Here is a 24,819-nt window from a genome sequence, read left to right on the forward strand (position 1 = left end):
TTTTCCAACCAGCAAATTTTATGAAAAAAATATTATGTTTTGGTGGGCCTTCCACCATAAATAAGACTACTGGTATTACAGCATCTGGTGATGTGAGTTACAGCTCACAGAAGTTTATGCCTTTTCATTAAGTTTGTTGGTCTGAAGATGTGGTACCAAATTCCTTTCACATTTCTCCATAAATATCTTTATGACTCGCAGATTATGGGATTTTTAATGTTTGAATACTTTTAAGTTGTTTTAAATGTGCTTCAGTGTGGTTTCTTTGTTGTTATTATTGTATTTTGCACATGTTTTTTTAACTCTTTAAACTGACCATAGTCACACTGAGATGGACAGCTAAATAAAATCCTTTGAGGCAGTTAATTGATCTTACAAATAAGCACATAAATAGCATATTTGGTGACTTTATGAAATAAGTAAAATAATTGCCAACATTCTTTCAAACTCCCTTTATGTAAAAGCAAGACCCATTTGAAGGTCTGATACTCTGGGCAACGTAATTCAAGCATTCAAAAAATCCAAAAGGAATTTTCAGAAAATTGTATACAGGTGCTTGGGATTCTTCTAGCAGTAGCTAGATATATATATCATAGCTCATCTCTCCTCTCCCCAATGATTTAAATAATTGAAATAATATGGTTAGTATTTAAAATATTTTTAGCTTCATTTTCAAAAATATCCAACCAACAACAATTGTACTGTACAATTCAATCTAAAAACCAGAATCCAGGAATAAATATGGTATGAAAGATATTCTCACATCCTCCTAGCATTGCTGGCAACAAAAACTTAACATGGTCAACTTTTATAAATGGAAGAGAAGTCAAATGTTTGTTAATACACAGAATTAAATTGACTTGACAATAAGATGTTTGCTGTGTCATCCTTCGCTTTATTGAAAATGACAGCATAAATACTTCAATACTGTTTAATATTTGTTTATCTTTTTCATTGGAATTTTTCTCTTGTGTTCTACATATATTTCCCTAATATACTTATTCACCTCAGTGAAGGAAATATACTGAATTATATGTACACTCTTGGTTCAAGTGCATGAAATGTAGAATGCAGAAATTAAAAAAAAAAACCAAAATAATAAAAAGGTTTGAATGAAATACTAAAACTATGTCCATGAATCTTTTGGTACCAAGTAAATAAAATGTAACTACTGACAAAATTCATGATAGAGCTATACTTGTAGTAATTGCTTAATAATGGTAATTTGGACTTAATGGTATCACTAAGCAACATCAAAAAAGGAATGCCATGTGATTTCCCTGCTTAGCAACAGCAATTACGGCTTTTCCAGTTGCTGTTGTTGTGAATCCTGTACCACCAATAAGTGTGATGTCATATGGTCACCATTTGCAATATCCTGCTGGCTTCCCATTGTTGGAGGCAGGCATCAAAGGTCATGAATAGTGATTACATGGCTGTAAGATGCTGAAAAGTAATTGACAAGTGACTGGATTGCAAATCAATGACTATGTGGACACTGATGACCACAACTGGGAGGAGCCATCATCACAACCCATTCACTGCAGTCATATGTTTGAATAATTGATGAACAAGTGCTTGTTAAATGAGGACTATCTATATAGTCAGAGATATCATGATACATAATATATTTTTAGAAGATAATCCATCATATATACAAAAGTTACTCAAATGTATATAACTTGCAAATTTCAGAATATTTTTATTTTTGCTATATCATGCAGAATAATTATTACTGTTAATATTTACAGTCCTAACCATTGAAATCTTGTTCAGTTGCACTTCTGTTTTTTTTACAATAATGTTTGCACAGTTTTAAAAGTATCTATAGCTATTTTGTTAACTTGTGATAGTAATGATAATTTGATCCATAAGCAAGGGGAAAAAACATAGCTAAGTTTTGCAGAAAGTTAAATACTGTATTTACTTACATGTGCTTGGTGGAATATACACATCTTTATCCTAATCTATGTTTTAGAAGCTAGTGAATACAGTAATTGTAGTAGATAAAAGGATTTCTTTTTTTTTTTCCTGATCTTAAGTGAAGGGGTTCAGGGCTGCTTCCTTCCAAGTCAATAAAGTATAGTGATTTTTTCCCCCCTGTATCTTATTAGTTTGAAAATGTTACATTTTGGATCAGAGTTGGATATCATTATTCATATAAAAATTACAGTGCTTAATAAAAGATGAGAAACAAAATTAAAGGGCCTTAATTATAAATCAAATACTTGTGCCTCCATGGTAGAACAGATGGAAATGTTGAAGAGAAAAAGCGCTGCAGTTTGTCTTGTCATTCCAAGGCATGTAGTAACAATTCCACATGCTCACACACTAAAGCTGTGGGTTTTAATGTATTTGCCCACTTTCTATGTTCTTGATCAGAGCAGAGAAACAATTAAAAGACTTAGGGGAATTACCTGGTTTTATGTCAGGGTTCCCCTTTCTCCCCTCCCCGGTATCATTACCAGTGCTTGTTTACTTAAGTATACAGTCCGTCGTCTTCTTTTTAAGGATGGGAAGAGGAGGGTGGAAATACGAAGGAGGCAGGAATGTGTTTGCATGTAGCCAATCAGCAATATGCGGCTGTTCTTTTGGCTGACTTTCAAAACCAGAAGAAAAGCAGCCACCGTGCTAATTGTGGCTAGGTTTCGAACTGAAAATGTTTTGTGACAGTTGAAAGAATTTAAGGAGGAAGCAAGATCGGTTTAATGTCAGCTGCAATTAGATAATCAAGCTTTTAAATCCTCATCTGTTGATGCCTTACCCAGAGTTAAGGGGGCTATATGCTGGAGGGAGGGGAGGAGTAGAAGGGTTTCCCTGCATAGAAAGAGCATTTCCAAAGCTAGCAGAGCTAAGGCCTGAACAAGCTTGCAGGTTGTCTGGGTGCACACTTGCACTGAGCGGTTTTCTTGGCAGCTCTACAGGATGAGGCTCACTCTCAACACAGCCGACATATTGAAGCTGAGAGTCCAGGCGAACCTAGATGCAGAAGGAGAGGCAGCTCTGTACACAATGTAGCGTCTTCTAGGATGGTTGGGCGTCACCTTTCGTCAGGTATTTTATTACTCATTGGCCCCTTTAGAGCAACAAGAGGAGAGAGAAAAAAGGGAGGGGGGCAAATAGCATCTGCTTCTGTTAAATCAGTTTATTACATAATGTTTTAGAGGCAGCAGTAGCACAGCGTCCTAAGCTTTTGGCTGCCTTTCAGGTTTGATAAAATGGCGTCCTCAGAGAAAGAGCTGCTTGCTATAGATATGCTGCGCTGGGCAGAAAAATGAAGTTATTATTTGTCATTATCTACTGCTGTTTGGTTTTGGAGTGTTAGTATTTCACAGAGTACTCATTATCTAATAATGAAGAACGTTCTCTTTTATGCTGCTCAGCTCTTTTCCTGAATGCATTAAAGGTTCAGAGGGAACATACTTCGTTGCATACCGTGGCAAAAAGAAGAGGAAAAGAAAAAAGAAAAGAAAATTAGGTTTTTCCACATGTGTGGTTTGATATCGGATTCTTTCTGGAAATGAAGCTGTTTTATTTTGGGCTGTCCCTTAACTCTTTCGTGTCTGCATTAGTATTTCTGGCACAGTCTTAGAATTTAAGCTTTTATACAGAAATTCTTATTGGACAAACTTGCAATTTCCACCTAAATGTTTATAGTTGCAAAATTCAGAACACAGACCTAAATATTTCACTTACTATTATAAAAAAAAAACTGTAATAGATTTCTAACACATTTAAAAAAGGACTTGACCCTCAGGTTATACTGTCAACTCATAAAACATGGTATAGAAATCAGGGGGTGTCTCTTAATAATAAATAAACTTTTACAGACTAAAATAGATCCTTTGTGCATGTAAAGAAACCTTTTTTGTCTTCATCTTGCATATCCAAATTATTATACATAAGTTTTGTTTTTGTTCTACTATAGAAATTTTATTTATTTACCTAACTTTCATACTTAGAACACTGCCTTTTAAAATGCCTTAACTGGTCTTTTAAATAAATAAGAAAAAAAACAATGTCGAATTTAACTGTTAAAAATACCCTTAATTGTTCAACATAAAGAATATTGTACTGCCAAGTATTTTGAAGAATCATACTTTAGATATAGTTCATTCCAAAAAGATTCAACTATTTTTTATGAAAAATTACCAGTTGTTTATAGAAGGCTTACATATAATTTTTTTTCTCCAAATTCCAAACTACAGAAAATGTAGTTTACATTTAATAGTAATTCACATTGCAGAACAAAATGCTAGTAGAAACAGCTAATTTATTAATATTTAAAATGTCCTGTCTACATATAAGAATACCCTCCCCTGAATCTCTTTACAAATAGTTTAAACTATAACTCTATTTTCTTTGCTTTTCCTAGTCCTAAAAGTTAGCATTATGCTTTGCTAGATTAGGACATAAGTAAGAGAACCGATTGCTTGCCCTTTTCTTCAAGGGTCAGGATTATATTGACCCTTCTGCCCACATTGTACTTTCATTTATAGGTTTGAAATACTAGCCATTACGTCCAAGTCTTAGTTTTCAGTGAAACAACTAATTCTTCTGTCTTTTTTAATTTTAATGTTTTAAAAATATTGAAAGTAACATTATTGTAATGTTTGGATCTATTAGGCCTATTGTTTCTAAGTTCAAGTCCTAAATATCTGTGATACAACAATAAGTTTTCTAAGATTTAAGGCACATTATACAATCTTACAGGAATTGATTGTCTTTATAAATTTGTGGAAATACTTTTAACTTCTGTAATTTATGGAAAAATATATGAGCTTTGAACGCCCCACAGTATAGGTTAACAAAATTGGTTTTGTTACTTGAGTCTTATAAGAGAAATTTTAATGTATCTAGAAGTTGGATGTATTAGTATAGAGAAGGTTATTTTACCATAGCTTGGAATTTTTAGTGCATTATTGTACCATGGAAGACTATATTTTAATGTATAGAAAAATATATACTTCACCTTTCTAATACATATCTTTTATGCTATCACATAGGCTTTGTTTTTTTTGTCAGATGTGGAATTGGAAATGTGTGTAAAAATATTGTAATAAGCCATATTTGTATATTTGGTCATTGTCAGGTGATTAATTTGCATAATATTTGATTTTACAGACCTTGGCCACAGTGGATTGGGAGACAACTATGAGAATACTCACTGGGGACAGCAGCCCACTTTCCGAAGTGAAGCCAGTTGCGGCTGGGATAAAGTGATAATAGACAGGACTGACAAGGAAGCGTGGCCTTCCATTACAGGAACTGAGACTGAGTCTGCCTCAGAATGTACTACAGACACTGACTCTGCCTCCAACTGTGGCTCTGAGAATAGTAGCATGGCTACAGGGAGTGCCCAAGGCAACTTCACTGGACATACAAAGAAACCCAATGGCAATAATGGCACCAATGGAGCACTCATCCAAAGCACTTCTAACCAGAGTGCCCTTGGAGCTGGGGGAGCAAATGGTAATGGAAACTCGACCAGAGTGTGGGGTGTTGCCACCAATTCTAACTCTGGCTTAGCTCACTGCTCTGCCAGTGGTGGGGATGGAAAGATGGACAACATGATTGGCGATGGTAGAAGTCAGAATTGCTGGGGTGCTTCCAACTCAAATGCTGGCATTAATCTTAACCTTAACCCCAATGCCAATCCAGCTGCCTGGCCTGTACTTGGACATGAGGGAACTGTGGGAGCAGGCAACCCTTCCAGTATTTGCAGTCCAGTCAGTGCCATAGGTCAGAACATGGGCAACCAGAATGGAAACCCAGCAGGCACCTTAGGTGCTTGGGGAAACTTGTTGCCACAAGAGAGCACAGAACCACAAACGTCCACTTCTCAGAATGTGTCTTTCAGCGTACAACCTCAGAACCTTAACACTGATGGACCAAATAACACTAACCCCATGAACTCTTCACCAAACCCTATCAATGCAATGCAGACAAATGGACTGCCAAACTGGGGCATGGCTGTTGGCATGGGGGCCATCATCCCACCCCATTTGCAAAGCCTTCCTGGTGCTAATGGGACATCAGTTTCTCAAGTCAGTGGGGGCAGTGGTGAAGGAATGGGCAATTCAGTGTGGGGAATATCCCCAAATAATCCTGCCACAGGAAACAGCAATTCTGGGTTCAGTCAGGGGAATGGAGACACTGTGAACTCAGCATTAACTGCTAAGCAAAATGGATCCAGCAATGCTGTGCAAAAGGAAGGGAATGGAACAAGTGCGTGGGATCCTGCCAGTCCTGGAGTCTTAGCATGGGGCAGGGGCAATGGCAACAATAGCGTTGGTAGCATGCATTCTGGTGCTTGGGGACATTCAAACCGCAGCACTAGCAATGGTATTAATGGTGAATGGAGCAAACCCCCAAACCAGCATTCCAGTAATGACATCAGTGGAAAAGGATCAACAGGGTGGGACAGCTCTAGTGTTACCAACCAGAATCCTGCCATGCAGCAGGGCAATGATCAAATAAACTCTTGGGCCAAAGCTGCAGCAACAGGCAACACAGGTAGTGAAGGAAGTAATGATAGCAATGGAAGTCAAAATGAAGGTAGTACTGGAAGAGAAGGCCCTGGAGAGTGTCGAAGAAGAGACAAGGGAATGATAGACCAAGGGCAAGTCCAACTGCCAAGGAATGACCTTGACCCAAGGGTTCTTTCCAACACTGGATGGGGACAGACGCCTGTAAAACAAAACACTGCCTGGGAATTTGAAGAATCTCCAAGGTCTGAGCGAAAGAATGACAATGGAACTGAGGCCTGGGGTTGTGCAGCTACTCAACCTTCAAATGCAGGGGGCAAGAATGATGGGTCCATCATGAACAGTACAAATACCTCTTCAGTATCTGGGTGGGTCAGCTCTCCACCTGCATCCGTTCCAACTAATACAGGTTGGGGTGATAACAATAACAAAGCGCCAAACGGCCCTGGGGGATGGGGAGAGCTAACAAATTCAACTGTTGTCAATAATGCTGCTGCTGCCAAAAGTGGCCACACTTGGAGTGGGACCACAAATCAGGAGGACAAGTCGCCTACTTGGGGGGAACCTCAAAAGCCCAAATCTCAAAACTGGGGAGATGGACAGAAATCAAATCCAGGCTGGACTTCAAGTGGTGGAGATTGGGTTGATTCCTCATCTATCCCTGGACACTTGGGTGATGGGAAAAAGAATGGTTCTGGATGGGATGCTGACAACAGATCAGGGTCTGGTTGGAATGACACTACACGTTCTGGGACCAGTGGATGGGGAAATGGCACAAATAGCAAAGTTAATACAGGTACAAGCTGGGGGGAATCTTTAAAATCTGGTCCCCAACAAAATTGGGCTTCTAAATCCCAGGACAACAATGTGAGTAATTGGGGCGGAGCTGCTTCTATTAAACAGTCTGGATCAGGATGGGTTGGTGGACCACTCCCAGCCAAACAGAAGGATAGCAGCGAAGCAACTGGGTGGGAAGAGCCCTCTCCACCCTCCATTCGGCGCAAGATGGAGATAGATGATGGTACCTCAGCTTGGGGTGATCCAAATTATAATAACAACAAGACTGTAAATATGTGGGATAGAAACAATCCTGTAATCCAGAGCAGTACCACAGCTACCACCACTACCACCACTATCAACGCAAACATGGCTGAACCTCAGCCACCGCACCAGTCAAGTGCCCAGTCAAACCGGTCCCCTCTGCTTGGCCCAGGTAGGATATATATTTTGATTTTTTTTAGCATGAAGTAATAATGCTTGTTAACTTATGTATTCAACCTTAAATATATGTTAATATTTAAGATGAAAGTAGAAGGTACAAATGTAGTTTCCAATATGTTGCTTGCATAAAATTTATTTATTGATTTATTATTTATTTGATTATGACATTGATTTATTTCCCATTCAAAGTGAAAAAATTGAGTAGGCATGAATGGTTGACAGTTCAGCATCACTGGCTAGCACTTCATATGACCATGTGAAGTCCATCAGCACTTCACATAATTGATTCTAAAATACTGTCTTAATCATTTGTGCCATATTTCTCCTCTTTTCTTAGTTCTGTTTTCTCACATGTTTAGTCTTTGATTTTCATTATCAGATACTGCATCTTGTAGTGCAATCAGGTATTACATCTGAATGTTTTTTTGCCAAGGAGGTATTTCTTCAGTTATTGCTAACCTAAAATCTGCTTAGTTATTGGAGTCATTTAAAAAAAATCATTAGCTTTTATAAGGATATTTTTGTATGACAATATTGGAAAGCGCTTACATTAAATAAGCAATAGCAGCAAAAAAAATTGATAACATCATAATGAAATGTCTGAAAACATCCAAAATCTTTCTTCTCTTCCCCAGGTTTAAGCTTTTTAGACCCCTACAGGAAGAATTCAGCTCATACTGAAAACTCTTTGTTATTTAGTTTTAGTTGAAATGTATTTGTGCTATTTTCTGCGTTTCATTTGAAACAGAGGAAATAGCACAAATATTTAAAGAAACAGCTTTCTATTTCATCCAATATAAATAGGAATTATCCATTTCTCATAAATATGAGATGCCATATCTCTAGGAATGATTGAATATGTTTTGATTAGATGTGATAGCTACTGCTTCTTCCAATTACTTTTTGGATTTTAAATAACTATTAACTTACTCAAGTAGAACTGGAGTATAGGGAGCTGCAGTATTGTACTCTGCTTGGAATAAAAGGATCAAGCATGAGAAGGAGAATTTTCAGTTTGTATTACTACAATTGTTGAATAATTGAAATACCTAATTGTTTGGAATAAAATAGAAAAGTGTCCATGGAATATCTGCAGAAAAGCGAGTATAAACCATATTAAGTAAGTAAATAAATAGTTTAATCAAAGGAATAAGAATTAAACAATAAGCTGCATATGTGCTTAAACAGTTGAGAGCAGATTAGGAGCAACTGCATCATTTATCCAAATATTCCCTACTACAAACAATACAATACAGGCCTATAAAGGTAGCAGAAGGGGACCTTTTCTGCCAATCCCTTTGGCTGATTGATGACAAAGATAGGTTTTTTTATATAATATGTATTTAGCTTATTGCAACTTCCATGGATTGATAAAGATTTGCTTTTATTCGGTAGTTCAGAGGCAAATAAAATAACATATATAGTTAAAATACATCAAAGTGTAGGGGGGAAAAAACAAAAATATGGACATATAAAACATTTAAATCAAGCTGCAATATAAAAGGCAGAAAATGTAGAGGTCAAGGTGGTAAACATTCTTAGATTATCTACTGTTATGAAAATCCCTGGGTGCTGCAGAACAACCCTTTTCCCTAAGGACATCCCTCTCCCCGAAATCTCATAGCTATCCATAGTCACATCTGTAGGCTTCTCTTTATATACATCTGAAGCTTAAGACTCTTTGGTGTTACATGCAGACCATCCAGTGGTGCATTTTAAATACGTTTACTGCCGGTTCTGTGGATGTGGCTTGGTGCACTTTGCGCATGCGTGCACACTTTGCGCACGCACACGTGCCAAACATGCACTTTGCGCAGGCACAGAGACTTTCTGACTCACCTCCTGCAAGCCCGAACTCTCCCTGTCACTTTAGCAGCTGCTGCGTGGCAATCTGCTTGCTATGCAAAGCAGCTGGGCTTCAAAAGCAGGACATAAAGGTTAGTATGGGAGCCCGGGCAGGTGGTTGGTCCCAACAGCAGAATGTTGGAGAGAACCGATTCAGTCTCCACTGCTCATCAGCACTACCGGCTCAGCAGAACCAAGCCGAACCGGTAAAATACCGCCACTGGGACCATCTCTTATTCCTCCAAAGACTTGTAGAATCAGACTTGATACCATGTTTCTCCAACAATACAGTCCACCCCAAAATGAAGGCCCAGCACTGTTTTGTTCTCATGCAGTTAAATTAAGGCCTGCCTCCAAAATTTGGGCCTATTTAACTGCATGCATGGCCGTTTACTACATGAGGTGAGGAGGCATGAGGTGGAGGGAGGGGAAACTTGCCCAACTCATCCCACGTGACTCACCTATCCATCGGATCACACTCCATTGTCTCTGGAACGCTGCTTCTTTTGATTCCTGCTTTCCCTGCCAGAGTTGTCGCTCATCAAGAGCCCGCCCCCCGCCACCTACCCCCCCCCGCTTTCTTTCTCACACACAAGAAAAACAAGCAAGAAAAAGAGGGGGGGGAGGCACTTTTGAACATGTCCAGGGCTTTTCACATGATCAGCCCCTGCCATTGATGTGTGTGTGTGTGTGTGTGTGTGTGTGTGTGTGTGTGTGTGTAGGGGGATGTTTCTGGCAGAGATTAAGGAAAAGAGAGGGTGGATTGGAAGAGATTTTCCCCATGAGAACACATATCCATGGCAGGGGCTGATCATGACAATGTGAAAAGTCCTGGATGTGTTCAAAAATGCCTCCCCTCCTTCTCCCTATCTTTGTCTTGCATGCTTTCCTTGTGTGTGAGAAAGAAAGTGGGGAGGTGGCAGGGGATGAGCGATGATTGTGGCAGGAAAAGCCGGAATCAAAAGAAGTGGCGCAGTGGCCAGGCTTACCAGGCTTTTCAGAATGGACGACGGCAGGCCCCAAGTAGGCAAGCAAGGGTGCACGTGGGGAGCTCCTTACAGCCGCTAAAGCAGCCCGTTGGAGAGACAAGGATGCACACGCCGGGGGGGGAATTAAGGCACCCCTCGAAAAGACAGCCTAGCCATTTTTTCGGGGATCTAAAAAAAATAAGGCCCAGCCTTATTTTCTGAAAAACACGGTAATAGCATCAGGAGCCCTTCAAGTGCTTTCAGAATTTCCTTCATTGTTCAACAGTCCTGAAGTAGTATTTGCCACCAATATGTCAAAATAGCAAAAGACCATTAAGGGCACTATATTTATCCCGCCTTGGTCTAAGGAAAGACTCCTGAAGCGATTAAAGAACCCTATGAGGGCACTACTTGCTACCACAACAAGAGCAATTTTGATGAACAGGAGCAGTACTCTGTCACTTTCCCTAATCCATTGTCTAGTTGTTTGAATGAATGCTCCTCAGATTGTGTAGTTGGTGCTACGAAGTGCTGAAATTTTAGGGATCATCAGACTCCAGTTTGTATATCAATAGGATAACATTATGTGGCCTTGATTTTAGATTACTTCTACTAAGTATATTAACCAGAGACCAGTAGTACATTTTATAATAACAATTTTAAAAGTTTCCTTTTTTCCCTCTATGTAGAAGGTGTTCCGTATGACAGTTGTGCAGTTATCTTCATGAAAAGGCTTACTTGAAGGGGCCTCTTTGTAGGATGAATAACTGAGGCTATAAGTCAAACCATGCCAAAGATTATTGGCATGGTGAAGGGACAGGGCTTATGCTTTTCTACAGCACATTTCTGATAGTGTGCATCAGGCTGGCTGGGTGGATGGTTTTGAAGACCATTTAATATCATTTTGAATAGAGAACTTAAAACTATAGTAATGGAGACGGGATTTAATTATGAGAATCCTTAAAATCCTATTTATATATTATGTCTTTGAAAGAGGATTGAGTATTTCCTTAAGTTTGAGAAAGTAATTGATCAGTTTTTCCTAAAAATTCTAAAATAAAGTAGCACTATTAAATCACAATAGGATAGGATACAGTGCATTAAGACTACTAATTATTACTTACTTTATATCTAGTAATTCTAGAATATTCAAATAAATGTGAACTATAGAGTCATATGGCTCTAAGAGCATTCTGTATTCTAAATTCTAGTAATGTTATGTAATTATCTGTAAGGCTATATTTCTTTTTAGGTTACCATTGTATAAATGCAGTGTTAATTATCTTAGTTCATTTGAGAACACATAGCTGATTAAAGAACTAGTCTCCATTAATAAATTATAAATCATCTTTTTAAAAACAGTTAAAGAACATATCATCAAACTGTCAAGTATGGATAGCTTTTCAGTTAAGTCAACCTGAAGATTTTAAGGAAGTTCAAATATTTGTTCTGGAATGGTTCTTATTTGGACCAGCAAGAATGCTTTGCTATATGAATCAGTTTAGATTGAGACATTATATTCAAAGAAATTTCAGATAAAATAAATCAGCTTTAATTTATTTTATCTGAATAATTTGTGTATGTAATATTTCCAATATCTCACAATTTGCCCTCTTCAATCAGGTTCTGTCCTTTTTCATATTGAGCAAATGAAAAGACCTAAACGCTTAATTTTTTGGTTTAGAATAATTTTACTAATGTTTTGCTTTGCTTAGTTGTAGTGTTTTGTATTCATATGTAAATAGTACAAATATCCATAGCTATTCTTAAAATATTAGTAGAATTTGGACATTTTTCCCCAGGATTTAAATATCAGCAACACCCAAATTATTATTTAAAATTTTTCATATGGTTTTTCATAACCATCATTATGACTGCAACTTTTTTTGGATTTAGTTTGATCTCTGGAGAACTTTACAAATTATGAGTGTCTTAATGCATGTTCTTGTTGTCATATAATTATAACTCATTTGGCATGGCATGAACTCCCTGTTTTGAGAAATAATTTAGATAATATGTGGCTCAATACACAATGTATTTAGATATTATTTATATTTTGCAGATTGAGTGTTTTTAATAATTACTGAATTTAAAGAGAACTATGGGAAACAATTCTTTTTCTTTAACAAGAGTAGATGTTCTATTATTATTATAGTATTGATTTTTATTCAATTGAGAAGCTAAAGCTTTTAAAATAATATATACTAAAACATTTCCGTATCTTCCCAGCAGCTGTTCTTAAAGGGGAATATTTTAAAAATCCCTTATAAACTTAGGCTATGCTGTTTTAGAGAAGAATCAATTCAATCTGTAACTTATAACCTTTCATATTTTTCCTTCTGTAAAGTGGAAGTTCCACTCTATAGCTTCTTATTTGGCAAAGTAACCTGTGAATTATTATCTATTTTATCAGACTTATACTGTTTTATTTCCTTGAAGTTTGTCTATTTACATCATATTTGCTATCTATTTAAGTGGCTTATTTCATAATATTTGTACTTAATTTCCTGAATGGTATTGTAATTATGGCAGGATATGATTACGTAATAAATCAATTAGTGAAGGCTTTTAACATAGTCCTGTTAGGAACAATCTCAAATCTATATGTGAACATCACTGGTGGGATTCAGATTAGATTTATATTTTACTACCATTTATGTGGGCATGGCAGGAGAAGGATACTGTGAAACCTCCAGTCAGAGGTGGTATTTGCTGGTTCTCCGAACTATTCAAAATTTCTACTACCGGTTCTCTAGAACTGGTCAGAACCTCCTGAATACCACCTCTGATGAACGTGTGCCCCTTACTTCAGAACTCCTACTTTATGAAACACTCCTATCTATATCCATTCTGTTATGATTTTCTTATTAGGTCTTTTCTGCAGTTTTCCCATAAGCTGGTTATTCCTTATTCCGTTGCTTTTCATTTCTTTCCCCAATTTTTCAAAACCTTTCTACTTCGATACATTTTTTTTAAAAGGTCACATTATGCAACATTATGTTTGAAAATAAAATCAACCAGATTCTGGGGTTTCTGGTGATTGTTTTAACATTCCACACCAGTTTTAATTTACCAAGTGATAGGTAAATCCTATTGTGATAAGCTCCTAAAGTCATTCCTTTGTTCTTGGATAAGGACTTGTCCAGATGTTTCTAACTGATGGATAAAATGGGATTTGGGCAAAGTTTTTGAAGAAACTCCTTCCACTACCTAGTTTTGAGATATACATTACTAAAGAGATATCATTCTACAGATGGCCCAGAAATAACTCGCCTTGTTATATATTTGATTACAAGATGTTTGAATTCTCTACCAAAATAGCAATAAAATTGAACATACCTCCTTAACACACAATAACTGTTATATCAGACTGGTTTATTCAAAATAGTCAGTTTATGGGTTAAAAATTATTGTTTCATGATATATGAAACAAGTGTTGTTTTGTTGAAAATAGGAGGAGGAGAGAGTGTTAGATATGTAGAATTATTTATAAAAGTAATAAAGGTGATGCAAGTAAATAATGTAATAAGTTTAATGTTAAGCTTAATAGTTTTAAATTTTACATCAAATATTTAAGAATAGCACATAGCATTAAAAAAAAAATTAAAAATCAGAGAGAAAAAAGTATATTTTAAAAGCCCTTTTAAAAGTTATGGATGAAGCCAGCACTGTTTTTTTCTCAGGGTGAATTTCAGAGTTTTGCTTTGAAAGAATTGGAAAATTCTTGTGATTTCAGTCATCCAAATGAATGAGTAGATGCTTTTGTTTATTATGGAAGTGTAATATTTTTATAAGTTAATAAAAAGTTATATTTTTATAACAATTTTATAAATTGTGAAAAGATTTGAATGTGAAAAGATTTAGCAAAGGATTCTTATTGTAGTGCAGTGATTCTTGAATCTTCCTTTAAGAAAAGAAAAGCAAATCTTGTCTTAGGTGACTAAACTTTATCTGAGCTCGCTTCAAGGTGTCCATAATTTTTAAATAAAATGATTAAACATGTCATATTAACAATTAATTCTGTGTTTTGGTTTCATCGTGGTTTTTCAATTTCTAATTTCAGCAGGTTGGGGAGAGATGCCTGCTGTCCATGCAAAGCCTGAAGCTTCATGGGGAGAACCTTCCTCCCCGTCTGCTGCAGTTGATAATGGCACTTCAGCCTGGGGGAAGCCCCCTAGCAGTGGTACAGGGTGGGGAGATAACTCTGCTGAGTCAGCAGGGACATATGGAAGAGTGAGCGCACCAGCTGCTGCCCCAGCACTGTGCAAACCAGGTAAAATCTGTAGTTCATTGATTGGCTTGGCTAAGGTGGAAGGAAAAATACTCCCGCTTTTACATTCTTCTTCAATTTAAATAGGTATTCTTTTATGTTGTGGAAGATGAAAAATGTATCAGCATCTAGAATTGCTGTCCTTTTTGTTGATTCATCTGTAGGCTCTCCAATTTTATACCAGTAAAGTAAAATATGGTGTTGCTATGATTACAGATGGCAAGATTTAAAGAGACTAAGAAAAGCTTACTTAAATCTTCCCTTTTCTTCCTTCATAGCTTCTAAATCTTCTATGCAAGAAGGCTGGGGCAGTGGTGGAGATGAAGTAAATCTCAGTACAAGTCAGTGGGAAGATGAAGAAGGAGATATGTGGAATAATACTGCTTCACAAGAGAGCAATTCCTCTTGTAGCTCCTGGGGGAATGCCCCAAAGAAAGGACTTCAGAAGGTAGGACTGAAACAGACGGGTTACAAGTATCAGCAATTTAACAGTCAAATGATTCAAGCAATGATACTGCTTTCTTTATTGAATAACTCAAATCAATTATTATTGTTACAGGCCAGCATATTTTATTATTCTATGGAAGGGTAATAGCCATTGTTTCCACATTTGGTTGGTGTTGTTATTGTTGTTGTATGGGCCTGGTACTCCAAAGCAGATATGGTAACAAAACTAATTCTAAGCAGCACGTATCTTTTAGAACCATAAGCTTTTATTAAAACCATTTTACAACTATGACATCAATACAAAAGAATTAGAGTACTAAACAGTTGCCTTATAGTCACATCTCAGCAAACAAGAGTTCCAAAGTTCAGCTGGAAAGGCCAGATTCTTATATCTCAGTCACATGTTAAAAGAGGAGGATCTACAGCATTCCCTTTTGACCCCTGCCTTTTTAATGGGCAGATTATATATCAGGAGCAGAAGACCCCAAGGGCAAGGATCCAAGCTTATTAGGGGCTTTACAAATAATACCCAGAATCTTAGTGGAAACACTGAGCTTTGTATCTTTAATAAGAGTGTTTGCTATTACTGCAGGTCATATCAGTTATGGGTTTCATTTGCCCATTTGAATGAATATAAATATTGAAATTATCATTTAGCTCAAGGAAGTCTCACTGTTTTAATACATCTTGATATATGGAAAAGAATAGTTTGTGACTGGCATGGCCCATATACTTAATAAAATATGAATTAATCAGTTAAACCTATGGGAAGATTATTCCAGAAATATTGCTAATTTATAATTTAGTATTCTTTTTCTTGAATTAACATATATACAAACACAATTTAGTTGTCCCCTGGAACCTTGATCTTGTGAAGCGATATAGGACACTGATAGACTTACTAAGATGATTTTTGAGGGGCTGTGATTTATTTAATTGATCATAGTTTATGTATGTATTTACATTTATGATAGGGTTTATGCACCACCTTAATCAATCAACCCTTGGTGGCTTACATTAAATAAAGCAAAATAATAATCTAAGCATATGGTAAAATACTAGCCCCTCCCCCAAGATCCATGAAACATTATTTTCCTCTCTCATTTTCCCCAATTTCTATAAATTTTGTAGTTATTGTACTTTAATTTTTATTCCATAGTTTTATACATTGCTTCAGGATAACTTTTATACATTAAATGAATAAAATGCATTTAAAACCACTAAAGGAAAAAGCTCAAAACTTAATGCCAGTTGCACAAAATACAGCAAGCTGTGCTTTTGCAAATTCAGTTCTCCACTTTTTCATTTAACACCAATAAGAAGTATCTGCCTTCATCTTTAAAGTAACGTTTCCTCCATATGTCTAATTGAGGAATTTCAAATGCTGGTTAATTTGAAATTGTGATGAAACTACTGCATTTATTCATTAATTACAGTTTAAACCTACGACCTCAAAGTTTATATGGATGCCTACAAGTCTCCAAAATTTGTTAATCTCACATGATAGGTTGCTCAGATTAATAAAAAAGCATCTACTTCAATACTTTTTTTCCTGATCTATAAGAGCAGAAAAGAGGACCTGGTAGTAGACCCCAAAATCACTGCAGTTTCTATTCACTGCCATGTCCAAAATGCTTCCTATTCAAAATATTATACAACAGTAACCATATACATCTTGATCCTACTGATAGTTTAAGGGAAATATATATATTTAGGGTGCAGTCATGTATCTACTTAGTAGGAAATAAGGCAGGGCTACCATTAGGGTTACAAAAACCTCAGTATTTTCTTTGCTCCCATCTAATGGTTGTCCAGATTTGCAAGCTATGTAGAACAGTGCTAGAACAAAGTTCATTAAATGCAGTAGACTTTTGCTGAGTACATACATTTAGAATTTGGTTTTCTTGTTTCTTTTCATTTTCCTAGGGCATGAAGACATCTAGTAAGCAAGATGAGGCCTGGATCATGAATCGTCTGATAAAACAACTTACAGACATGGGCTTCCCAGTAAGTTGTATTTAAATTTCAAAATATTCTAAATGTGAAATTGATTCTTTTCTAAACAATGTGTCATTAAGATCAGACTCTAGATGTGATGACAAAAATGTAGCTGATAAATTTAAAAAAAATACAGAGCAGATCTGGCAGATTAGAGGCAATAGCATGCAGTGGAGGACAGAAAGAGGATAATTTCAAAAGTTGAAATCAATGTGAAACCAGCTCCATCCCTTTTGTCCAAATGAAGCACTGTTGTACTTATTGAAGGAGGCTGAGTTTGGGTCACAGTGCTGCTTTTGTCATATTTATGAAAGCAATTAATCTTGTAGATGCCTGGAATTAAAGATTCTTAATTTTCATTCTGGGAAAATTGGCAGAAAGCTGGTTAAAGGTAAAATTGTTTAACATGTAGAAGATGGTAACTTGTTAACAACCAATTTCCTTTTACAAAATTAAATTTTATAATTTATGAGAATTCTATTTTATTTTCAAAATATTAAAAAAAACAGATTAAAGACTCCTGAGGATATTTTTTTTGATATTGAGTTGTAGATTGCTTGAGGAAGTCTTCATTTAATTAGTACCTTGTTACAAAACAAAAGGATTTTTTAGTTTTGCAGCTTCTTTTATATGACCAGTGTAATACTTTTTTCCACATCATTCTTCCAGTGTCATTTTTAAACCCACTTTTCAAAGTAGTCACTATCAAGTAAGATAATCCTTGTCCTCTCAGACACAGATAACATTAGCTTCTGGTTCCATTGTTCGAAAATATCCTTCAATATGTCCATATTGAAGGATATTAACCCTATTAATAAAACTGGCAGACACGTTGTCCTTTCTCAAGCCAACAAACCGTTGAATCTTCACGGTACTTTTATGAACTACTGAAGCTGTGCGTTTTTAATATACAGCCTGTTTTCAGTAGTTCTTTAAAACATTGCGCAGCTTCATCCGTTTATTGGCTTGAGGAAGTGAATGCCATCCACCATTTTTAGTAATGGCAGTCCATTTGTAAGTACGAGTTTCAGCTTACATGCAAATTCAAGTGAATGACAAGAGTTGGGAATCAAACACATTCTTAACCTTGGGTCTGTCTGCCTGTATTAGCAAGTTGAGTAAGTTGAAATTAAGTTTAAAAATCTTGCTCAAAGTAACAAGGTATTCTATCACAAATTTGTGAAAGAGGAAGAAGGGATTGGGTGCAATCTTAAAACATCAGATGCACCACTTGAACACCATCAGGTGATTGACAATCACCATCAATCAATTGCAAAAGACAGGTTTACTTACATCCTATGGCAATACCTTTCACACTATCAAACAACATCTTCCCTATCCCAGGTCTATGGGAAAGACTTGATAGATTAAAAATGCCAACTCTAGTCTAAACATGTGGCTGACTGTGTGGTGGACCAGAATTTATTAAATTTGAATGTGTATGCTGCCCAATTCTCAGTAACTGAGTAATTCACAACAAGCAAAGAAATTACAATAAATTCAATAAAAGATCAAACTTGGCATGAATGATAAAGTGAGCAGTCTCAGTCTCCCTTGCCAAAAGCTTGAGTGAAAATAGAAATGAATGAGAGATAATTAGGAGGAAAAAAATCAAAGCACCAATAGAATGGGTATATGGAGAAATCTGTGTAAACCTATCATTTCACTGTTCTGCAGATTATTTGAAGTGGATTGTGCTACGGTATGGTATGCAGCTTGAGTTGGTTTGTTTTTTGTAGTCTAGCATTTATAGTTGCAAGATTTTACTATTTTTATTGCACATGGTTTTTGTTTTGTTTTTTGTCTTTTTATTATTAGTATTTTTTATTTTAAAAGAGTGCAAAATGCGGGTAAAATACCAATAAAACCACAAGAGCAAACTTAAACCAAGCAATCTTTAAAGTTAAAAAGCAAAAAATGAAAAAAAGTCTATATATTAAACTTAGAGTCACTAGTTTACTGAGAATATTGTATAATATTATATAATACAATAATGCAATCAGATGCAAAATATTATTTAAAATATAAAATCTGTGCCAAAGAAGAACATACTGCTCAATCCTTTGGTGGAAAATATTACTTTTTCCAGAACGGATAAGTTGCACATTCCTAAAAGCCATTCTAATATCTAGAATAATGTCACTTTTCCAATTTCTCGTTATTGTTCTTAGACATCTCACATACACTGTTCATAATTCCTTATAGGTAATTTGATTCCAAAGCTTTGATGAATAATTCAACATCACATTAACTTCTTTAATATTTAAAGGTTTCCCCATAAATCTACTTATGTGCATTAAAGTACTATTTCAGAAAAGTATCATATGTTCAATGAACCCTTAATTTTTCTTTTTACATCTTCAACAAGAAAGTCTAACATTTTTTGAGTATATTCTTTGGGATGTTCCCATATACTGTAAATATAATTATTTTTATGAATCAGCTTTAATTTCAAATCTGTTGATACCATTTTAAAATTCATAAGAATATGAAGCCATTTGAGGGGCATTTTGGCTCTTTCCAGTTCTTTGGTCCATGTTTGAAATATCCCAGTAGTGTCTACTTTAAAATATATTTGATTTTTGGTAAAGATATGTTATAGATTTAACTTCTGAAGCACCTCCGCCTCTATTACATATTTCTATACAATTGTTGCAAAAAGGTAAAGCTCCTGGCCTAGGTAGTTTTTCAATGGAATGGAACGATGCATTTGCAAATTTTCTGGCCATGTACAATCATTTTGTTAAAAATTTAATAGTTTAGTTAAAAAAATTGATTGATTGATTGGATGCACCTAAGATAGAATGGGTTGCAAGAAAAGAACCAAGCTCAAAGAGTATAAAAAACCCTTCATTTCAACCCTGAGCTACAAATATTCTCCTCTATAAAATGGACTATATTTTTTAAAAACAATTGATGATTAGATATGATTTTCCAAGGAATTTTATTCATTAGATTAAAGTTCATTATTTGAAATCCTGCACTAAAGTAATAGCAAATCAAATGATTTCAAGCTACCCACTTTCACCCTTGCTATTTAATTTGATTGTTGAACCTTTAGCTGATATTGTAAGGCACTTTGGAAATTAAAGGTATTATCTTTGCAGGGTGAGTACAAATAATTGTATATGTTGGTGATATTTTGCAGGTTTGGAGAAGTATTTCATGTTTTTGCCTAATTTTATAAAGATACTACAGTTTTCAGAAAGTACTGTGGCTATAAGATTAACTAAGATAATACTTGCTTACTTCCCTTAGACTTCCCTTAGTTATATAGAGGGTTGGTTTTGTCATTTTCATATATTAACTATCTTGGATTTTACATTTTTCAAAACATTTCTAGATATGTGATATGGATATAAATATTTTGAATTTTGTATTAAAAATGAATGGTATATAAATAGCTAAAATCCCCTTATGTTTGTGGGGTAAAATGAATGTTATTAAAATTAATATTCTTCACTTTATTGATGTCCTTAGAGGTATCATAACATGAATACCAAATAAACATTTTCCTCAGATTGACAGGCTATTTAATTTATTTGCAATAGTAATCCACCAAGGTTTCCATTAACTAAATTGAAATGACCATTTGAGGATGGTGGCTTTAATTTATCAGATTTGAAAACTATCATTGGGGTTATATTTTATTAGCATTGCAAATTAAAATTTAGTGAAATATCATCCTGTATGGGTTATGTTGGAATTTTATTATTTATTCCCCTTGCAGTCATGAGAAGTTCTTAGAACATGTATTGGAAAGTGCAATTGTTGTTGCCCAGTCTGTGAGAAATTTTGGAGCCATATTGGGGCATAGATTTTTGATAATTACTCTTATGAATATTAAACTCTTTGGAAAATTTCTTTTTAAAAATGAGTGGTTACATGTTATTTAAAAGTATGGGCAAAATTCAGGATAATGACTTTAAAACAGTAACTGTGTAATCATCATATTAAGGATTTTTCCCAATTACCAATTGATTTTTTTCTAGTTCACAACTAGTTTTCAACTTAAGAATTTTTTGTGGCTCAGAATAGGCTAGATGCTTTGGCCATTTCAGAAGTATCTGAGATTCATTCTATTACATGGAATCCATGACAGAAGTTATGGGATATGATTGCCAAACAAACAACTGGCAATCATATTGCTTATTTCCAGGTTGTAGATAGGCTCTGAAACTGGACTGGGGAACTTATAGTTGCCATAGTAAATTTGAAAGCCGGCACCTATTTCCTATTCCAAATTGTGGTTGAACCTAAAATTGATATTTTAAGTTTGCCAGTTTTTTACTCATCACCAGCTGTTGCACACCTAGACATTTCTTGATCTGCAGGTCTTGGCAGGTGGTCAGTTGTATGTATTTATTTGCTATGAAAAGCTTTGTTTGCTGTTTCAACACATTAACTTGCTGCTTGACCATAGGACACACTCCTTCCCTCACTTGAGTTGCAAACTTCTGGATATTAACTGTTGAAATTTCAATTATTATCACCTCTTCACATAAATGTAAATTGTTCTTATATCTGGATATAAATTCTGTTTGGTGTAGTTAGCAACCAACATATTTTCTTATTTTTGCAGAGAGAGCCAGCAGAAGAGGCCTTAAAGAGTAACAGTATGAATCTAGATCAGGCCATGAGTAAGTACTTTTGTAAATGATATACTTATAGGTATGATTGAGGATTGTTCTGTTTCAGTGAAATAAACTGCATTATTTTAAAACCATTTTATGTAAAAGTTGGGTAGGCTATAAATCTGCTTTAAAAGAGCATGTTTATTTTAAATTTCAAGTTTTAAAATGTATTGATACTAAGAAAAGTGTAGTGAAAGCAATATAAATATAATTTCATCTTGACTTTGATAAAGATCCCTAATTTTCTTCTGACATTTTCATATTTGCTTTACCATTTACAGGTGCTCTGCTGGAAAAGAAGGTGGAAATGGACAAGCGTGGAATGGGAGTAGCTGACTACAATGGAATGGTCACCAAACCCCTTGGCTGCCGCCCACCACCAATCTCCAAAGAGTCTTCCATGGACCGCCCCACCTTCCTCGACAAGGTAGGGGCAGGCAGCATTCTAGAGTTAAAAAATAATAATGGAGGATGACAACAACTGATGAAAATTTGATTAACAAAGGAGAAAAATTAGAGATAGGTATTCTCTTTGCTTGTCTCCTGTTGATTAATCTCATTCTCTATAAACTTTCTAACTTGTTGTAGTAAGATTACAGGAATCAACAGAATGCCTTAATCAAGAGGGACATGCATGATTTAGCAAGTTAAAACAATCAAATGACTTTTTTTGCCTGTAAGTTAAATTCTAGTCTCCTTTAGAGTAGGGAAATAGTCTTTTGGATTTATCCTTCATTTATTTATTCGTCAAACTTGTGTAGCCATTTATCTCACAAAATGTGTACAACATTTATCTCACAAAATGCATTGAATAACAAGAAATATAAAAAAATCCAGATTAAAAATAAACATTATAAAAAATATGCAGACCCTCAGCAAAAGAAGAATAATTACCTAGCATATCTGAGTATATCTACAGTTCCCTGTGTACCCCAGACCTGATTATATAACCAGGTCTTGGGACATTTTCAGAATGTCAAAAGAGATGGCATGAATCTAATTTCAATAGGAAGAATATTCCATGAAGAGGGCACCATGATAGAGATGTGTATCATGTCACTGGGACCCATGATATGTAGGTCCCTAGCTGATGGTATCCACAGTATGCTCCATATCTAGTTGGGCAGGCTGATATGATTGGGAGGAGATGGTCTCTCATATATCCCAGTTTGTGTGTGTGTGTGTTCCCTAGCTTGCTTTATATAAATTATTTTGACACTAGTTGGACTTGGAGTCTTTTTAATAGTATTGGTTTGTAATAGGCAAGTGTGTCGACAGGCATATGAATAGAAAGATTCATAACATAAATTAAATTTCTCCATTATGTGACCAAAATTTCACATTGCTCTTATCAAAAGTTGATAAAAATAAATAAATCAAATGTGCTAAATTCCAATTCTTTTAGAGTTTCAGATACCTTTCAAATTACTTTTCATAGATTTTGCTACCCATATTTACATTGGCACTTATCAAAGAGATTAAGTTTAGAGCCACTTCTTAACAACATTCCATGACATATTGGATGTAAGCATTAGTTATACAAATTTGAACACTCGTGATTAGCAGAACCATAGGATGTTGAATACTGTTCGTATTTGAGACTCAAGAAAGGATTGTAAAGAGCAGAGGGAAGAAATCTTTGAACCTGTTACTGTCATGCAAGCTGTAATTTGTGGAGCATGATGGATATCCTTGCGGAATGTTAAGCATGTTGAGCTAAAGGCCTTGAGGATATGACTAGAAAATGTCAGGGTCCTCCCTTAGGGCTTTCCAGCACTAAATAAACATCAATTTGATTGATAATAAAGAAAGGTTGAGGCTTCTGGGGGGCAGAGTAGAGGGGAGAACCTCTAGTAGGATTTATTTAGAATGTCAGAGGTTTTTTTTATATTTGATTGGCATTGAACATTGTTTTCCCTGTGTCAGGAACATGGAGTATTCCCTGATAATCTGAGTGAATAGTGAGAAGATAATGCAGTTTAACTGTAAAATAATTATTTTTAGGAAGTTAATGAAGTGCATGTATTCTTGAATCTACTTTTGTTTGCAAAGTACAGACCAAATTCGATACATCTTTTCTACCATGCTTCATGTTTTAAGTTGAACGGTATTCCCCTGCTTAAGAGGATATTTAGGCATTAAAAAATTAGAAAATATATATATAAAAAACACATTGTAGAGTTCATTGTAATAATTCACCATAAAGTGATGGCATGAGTGGACACATGAAAATGCATGTATGCAAAGATCCTTATGGTTATACCCTACACTTGGAATGCAAACAAAATCCAGGAAGACCCCGAGCTGGAGACCAGCTCTGTCTGTGCAAGAATGATGCCATACAGAATCAAAGCTGGCTGTCTCTTAACTCAATAGCTTGTGTGGGTTGTAGGTAGTATTTAGAAAGCAATTATGTTTAATGGCAGTATAATTCCTGTTTTATCATCTTTTTTTTCCCCCAATAAACACTTTCCCATTGGAAGATTTCTTATAGTTTCAAATTTTTCATAAATGTTTTTATAAAAATTTAAACAATCTACAGGAAATATTCTTGTATTCCAAGTTCATCTGGTCCCCTAATTCATTTATAACTTTCCAGAATCAACATTCTAGTCATCCTTTTGCTATTTGTTTTTTTAAAAAATTCTTTTTAAAGTCCTAAAATTTGCATGGAACGTCTTTCCTCAAGGATAGAAGGAAACTCACCCAGTGTAATGAAACTTAAATGGCTTTTGGATGGTAAGAACCTTCTGAAGGTTCTTACCATCCAAAAGCTATTTACAAGCAATTTCCTAAGGTGGTTAAGAAAGAAAGTACAATGGAACCTCAGATTGCGAACACTTCTGTTCGCGACCAAATCAGGTGATGACCAGAATTTTCAGAAAAGTTTTGTTTCTGGTCATGAAGACATCTTCAGATGGCGACCAGACACAGCTGCAACAATTTCC

The 24,819-nt window shown here is 35.5% G+C and overlaps 1 protein-coding gene across 8 annotated transcripts in view; it reads left to right on the forward strand.

The window, feature by feature from the left end:
* The window catches only part of TNRC6C (trinucleotide repeat containing adaptor 6C), a 144,363-nt gene that overhangs the window by 84,330 nt on the left and 35,214 nt on the right, over positions 1 to 24,819 (forward strand). For 4 of the 8 annotated variants that reach the window (XM_026702069.2, XM_026702072.2, XM_026702073.2 and 1 more), the window contains exons 5-10: positions 5,125 to 7,701; positions 14,586 to 14,795; positions 15,071 to 15,240; positions 17,166 to 17,246; positions 21,820 to 21,877; positions 22,153 to 22,298. In XM_026702069.2, coding sequence (XP_026557854.1) covers positions 5,125 to 7,701; positions 14,586 to 14,795; positions 15,071 to 15,240; positions 17,166 to 17,246; positions 21,820 to 21,877; positions 22,153 to 22,298 — 3,242 coding nt within the window. Of the gene's footprint in view, positions 1 to 2,831; positions 3,055 to 5,124; positions 7,702 to 14,585; positions 14,796 to 15,070; positions 15,241 to 17,165; positions 17,247 to 21,819; positions 21,878 to 22,152; positions 22,299 to 24,819 lie in introns of those variants that run through there. The other 4 variants (XM_026702074.2, XM_087924783.1, XM_026702070.2 and 1 more) reach the window with 2 other exon arrangements.

Source organism: Pseudonaja textilis, chromosome 2 (genome assembly GCF_049901715.1).
Source record: "Pseudonaja textilis isolate UNSWEBS1 chromosome 2, rPseTex1.2, whole genome shotgun sequence".
In the NCBI taxonomy this organism is placed as follows: domain Eukaryota; kingdom Metazoa; phylum Chordata; class Lepidosauria; order Squamata; family Elapidae; genus Pseudonaja; species Pseudonaja textilis.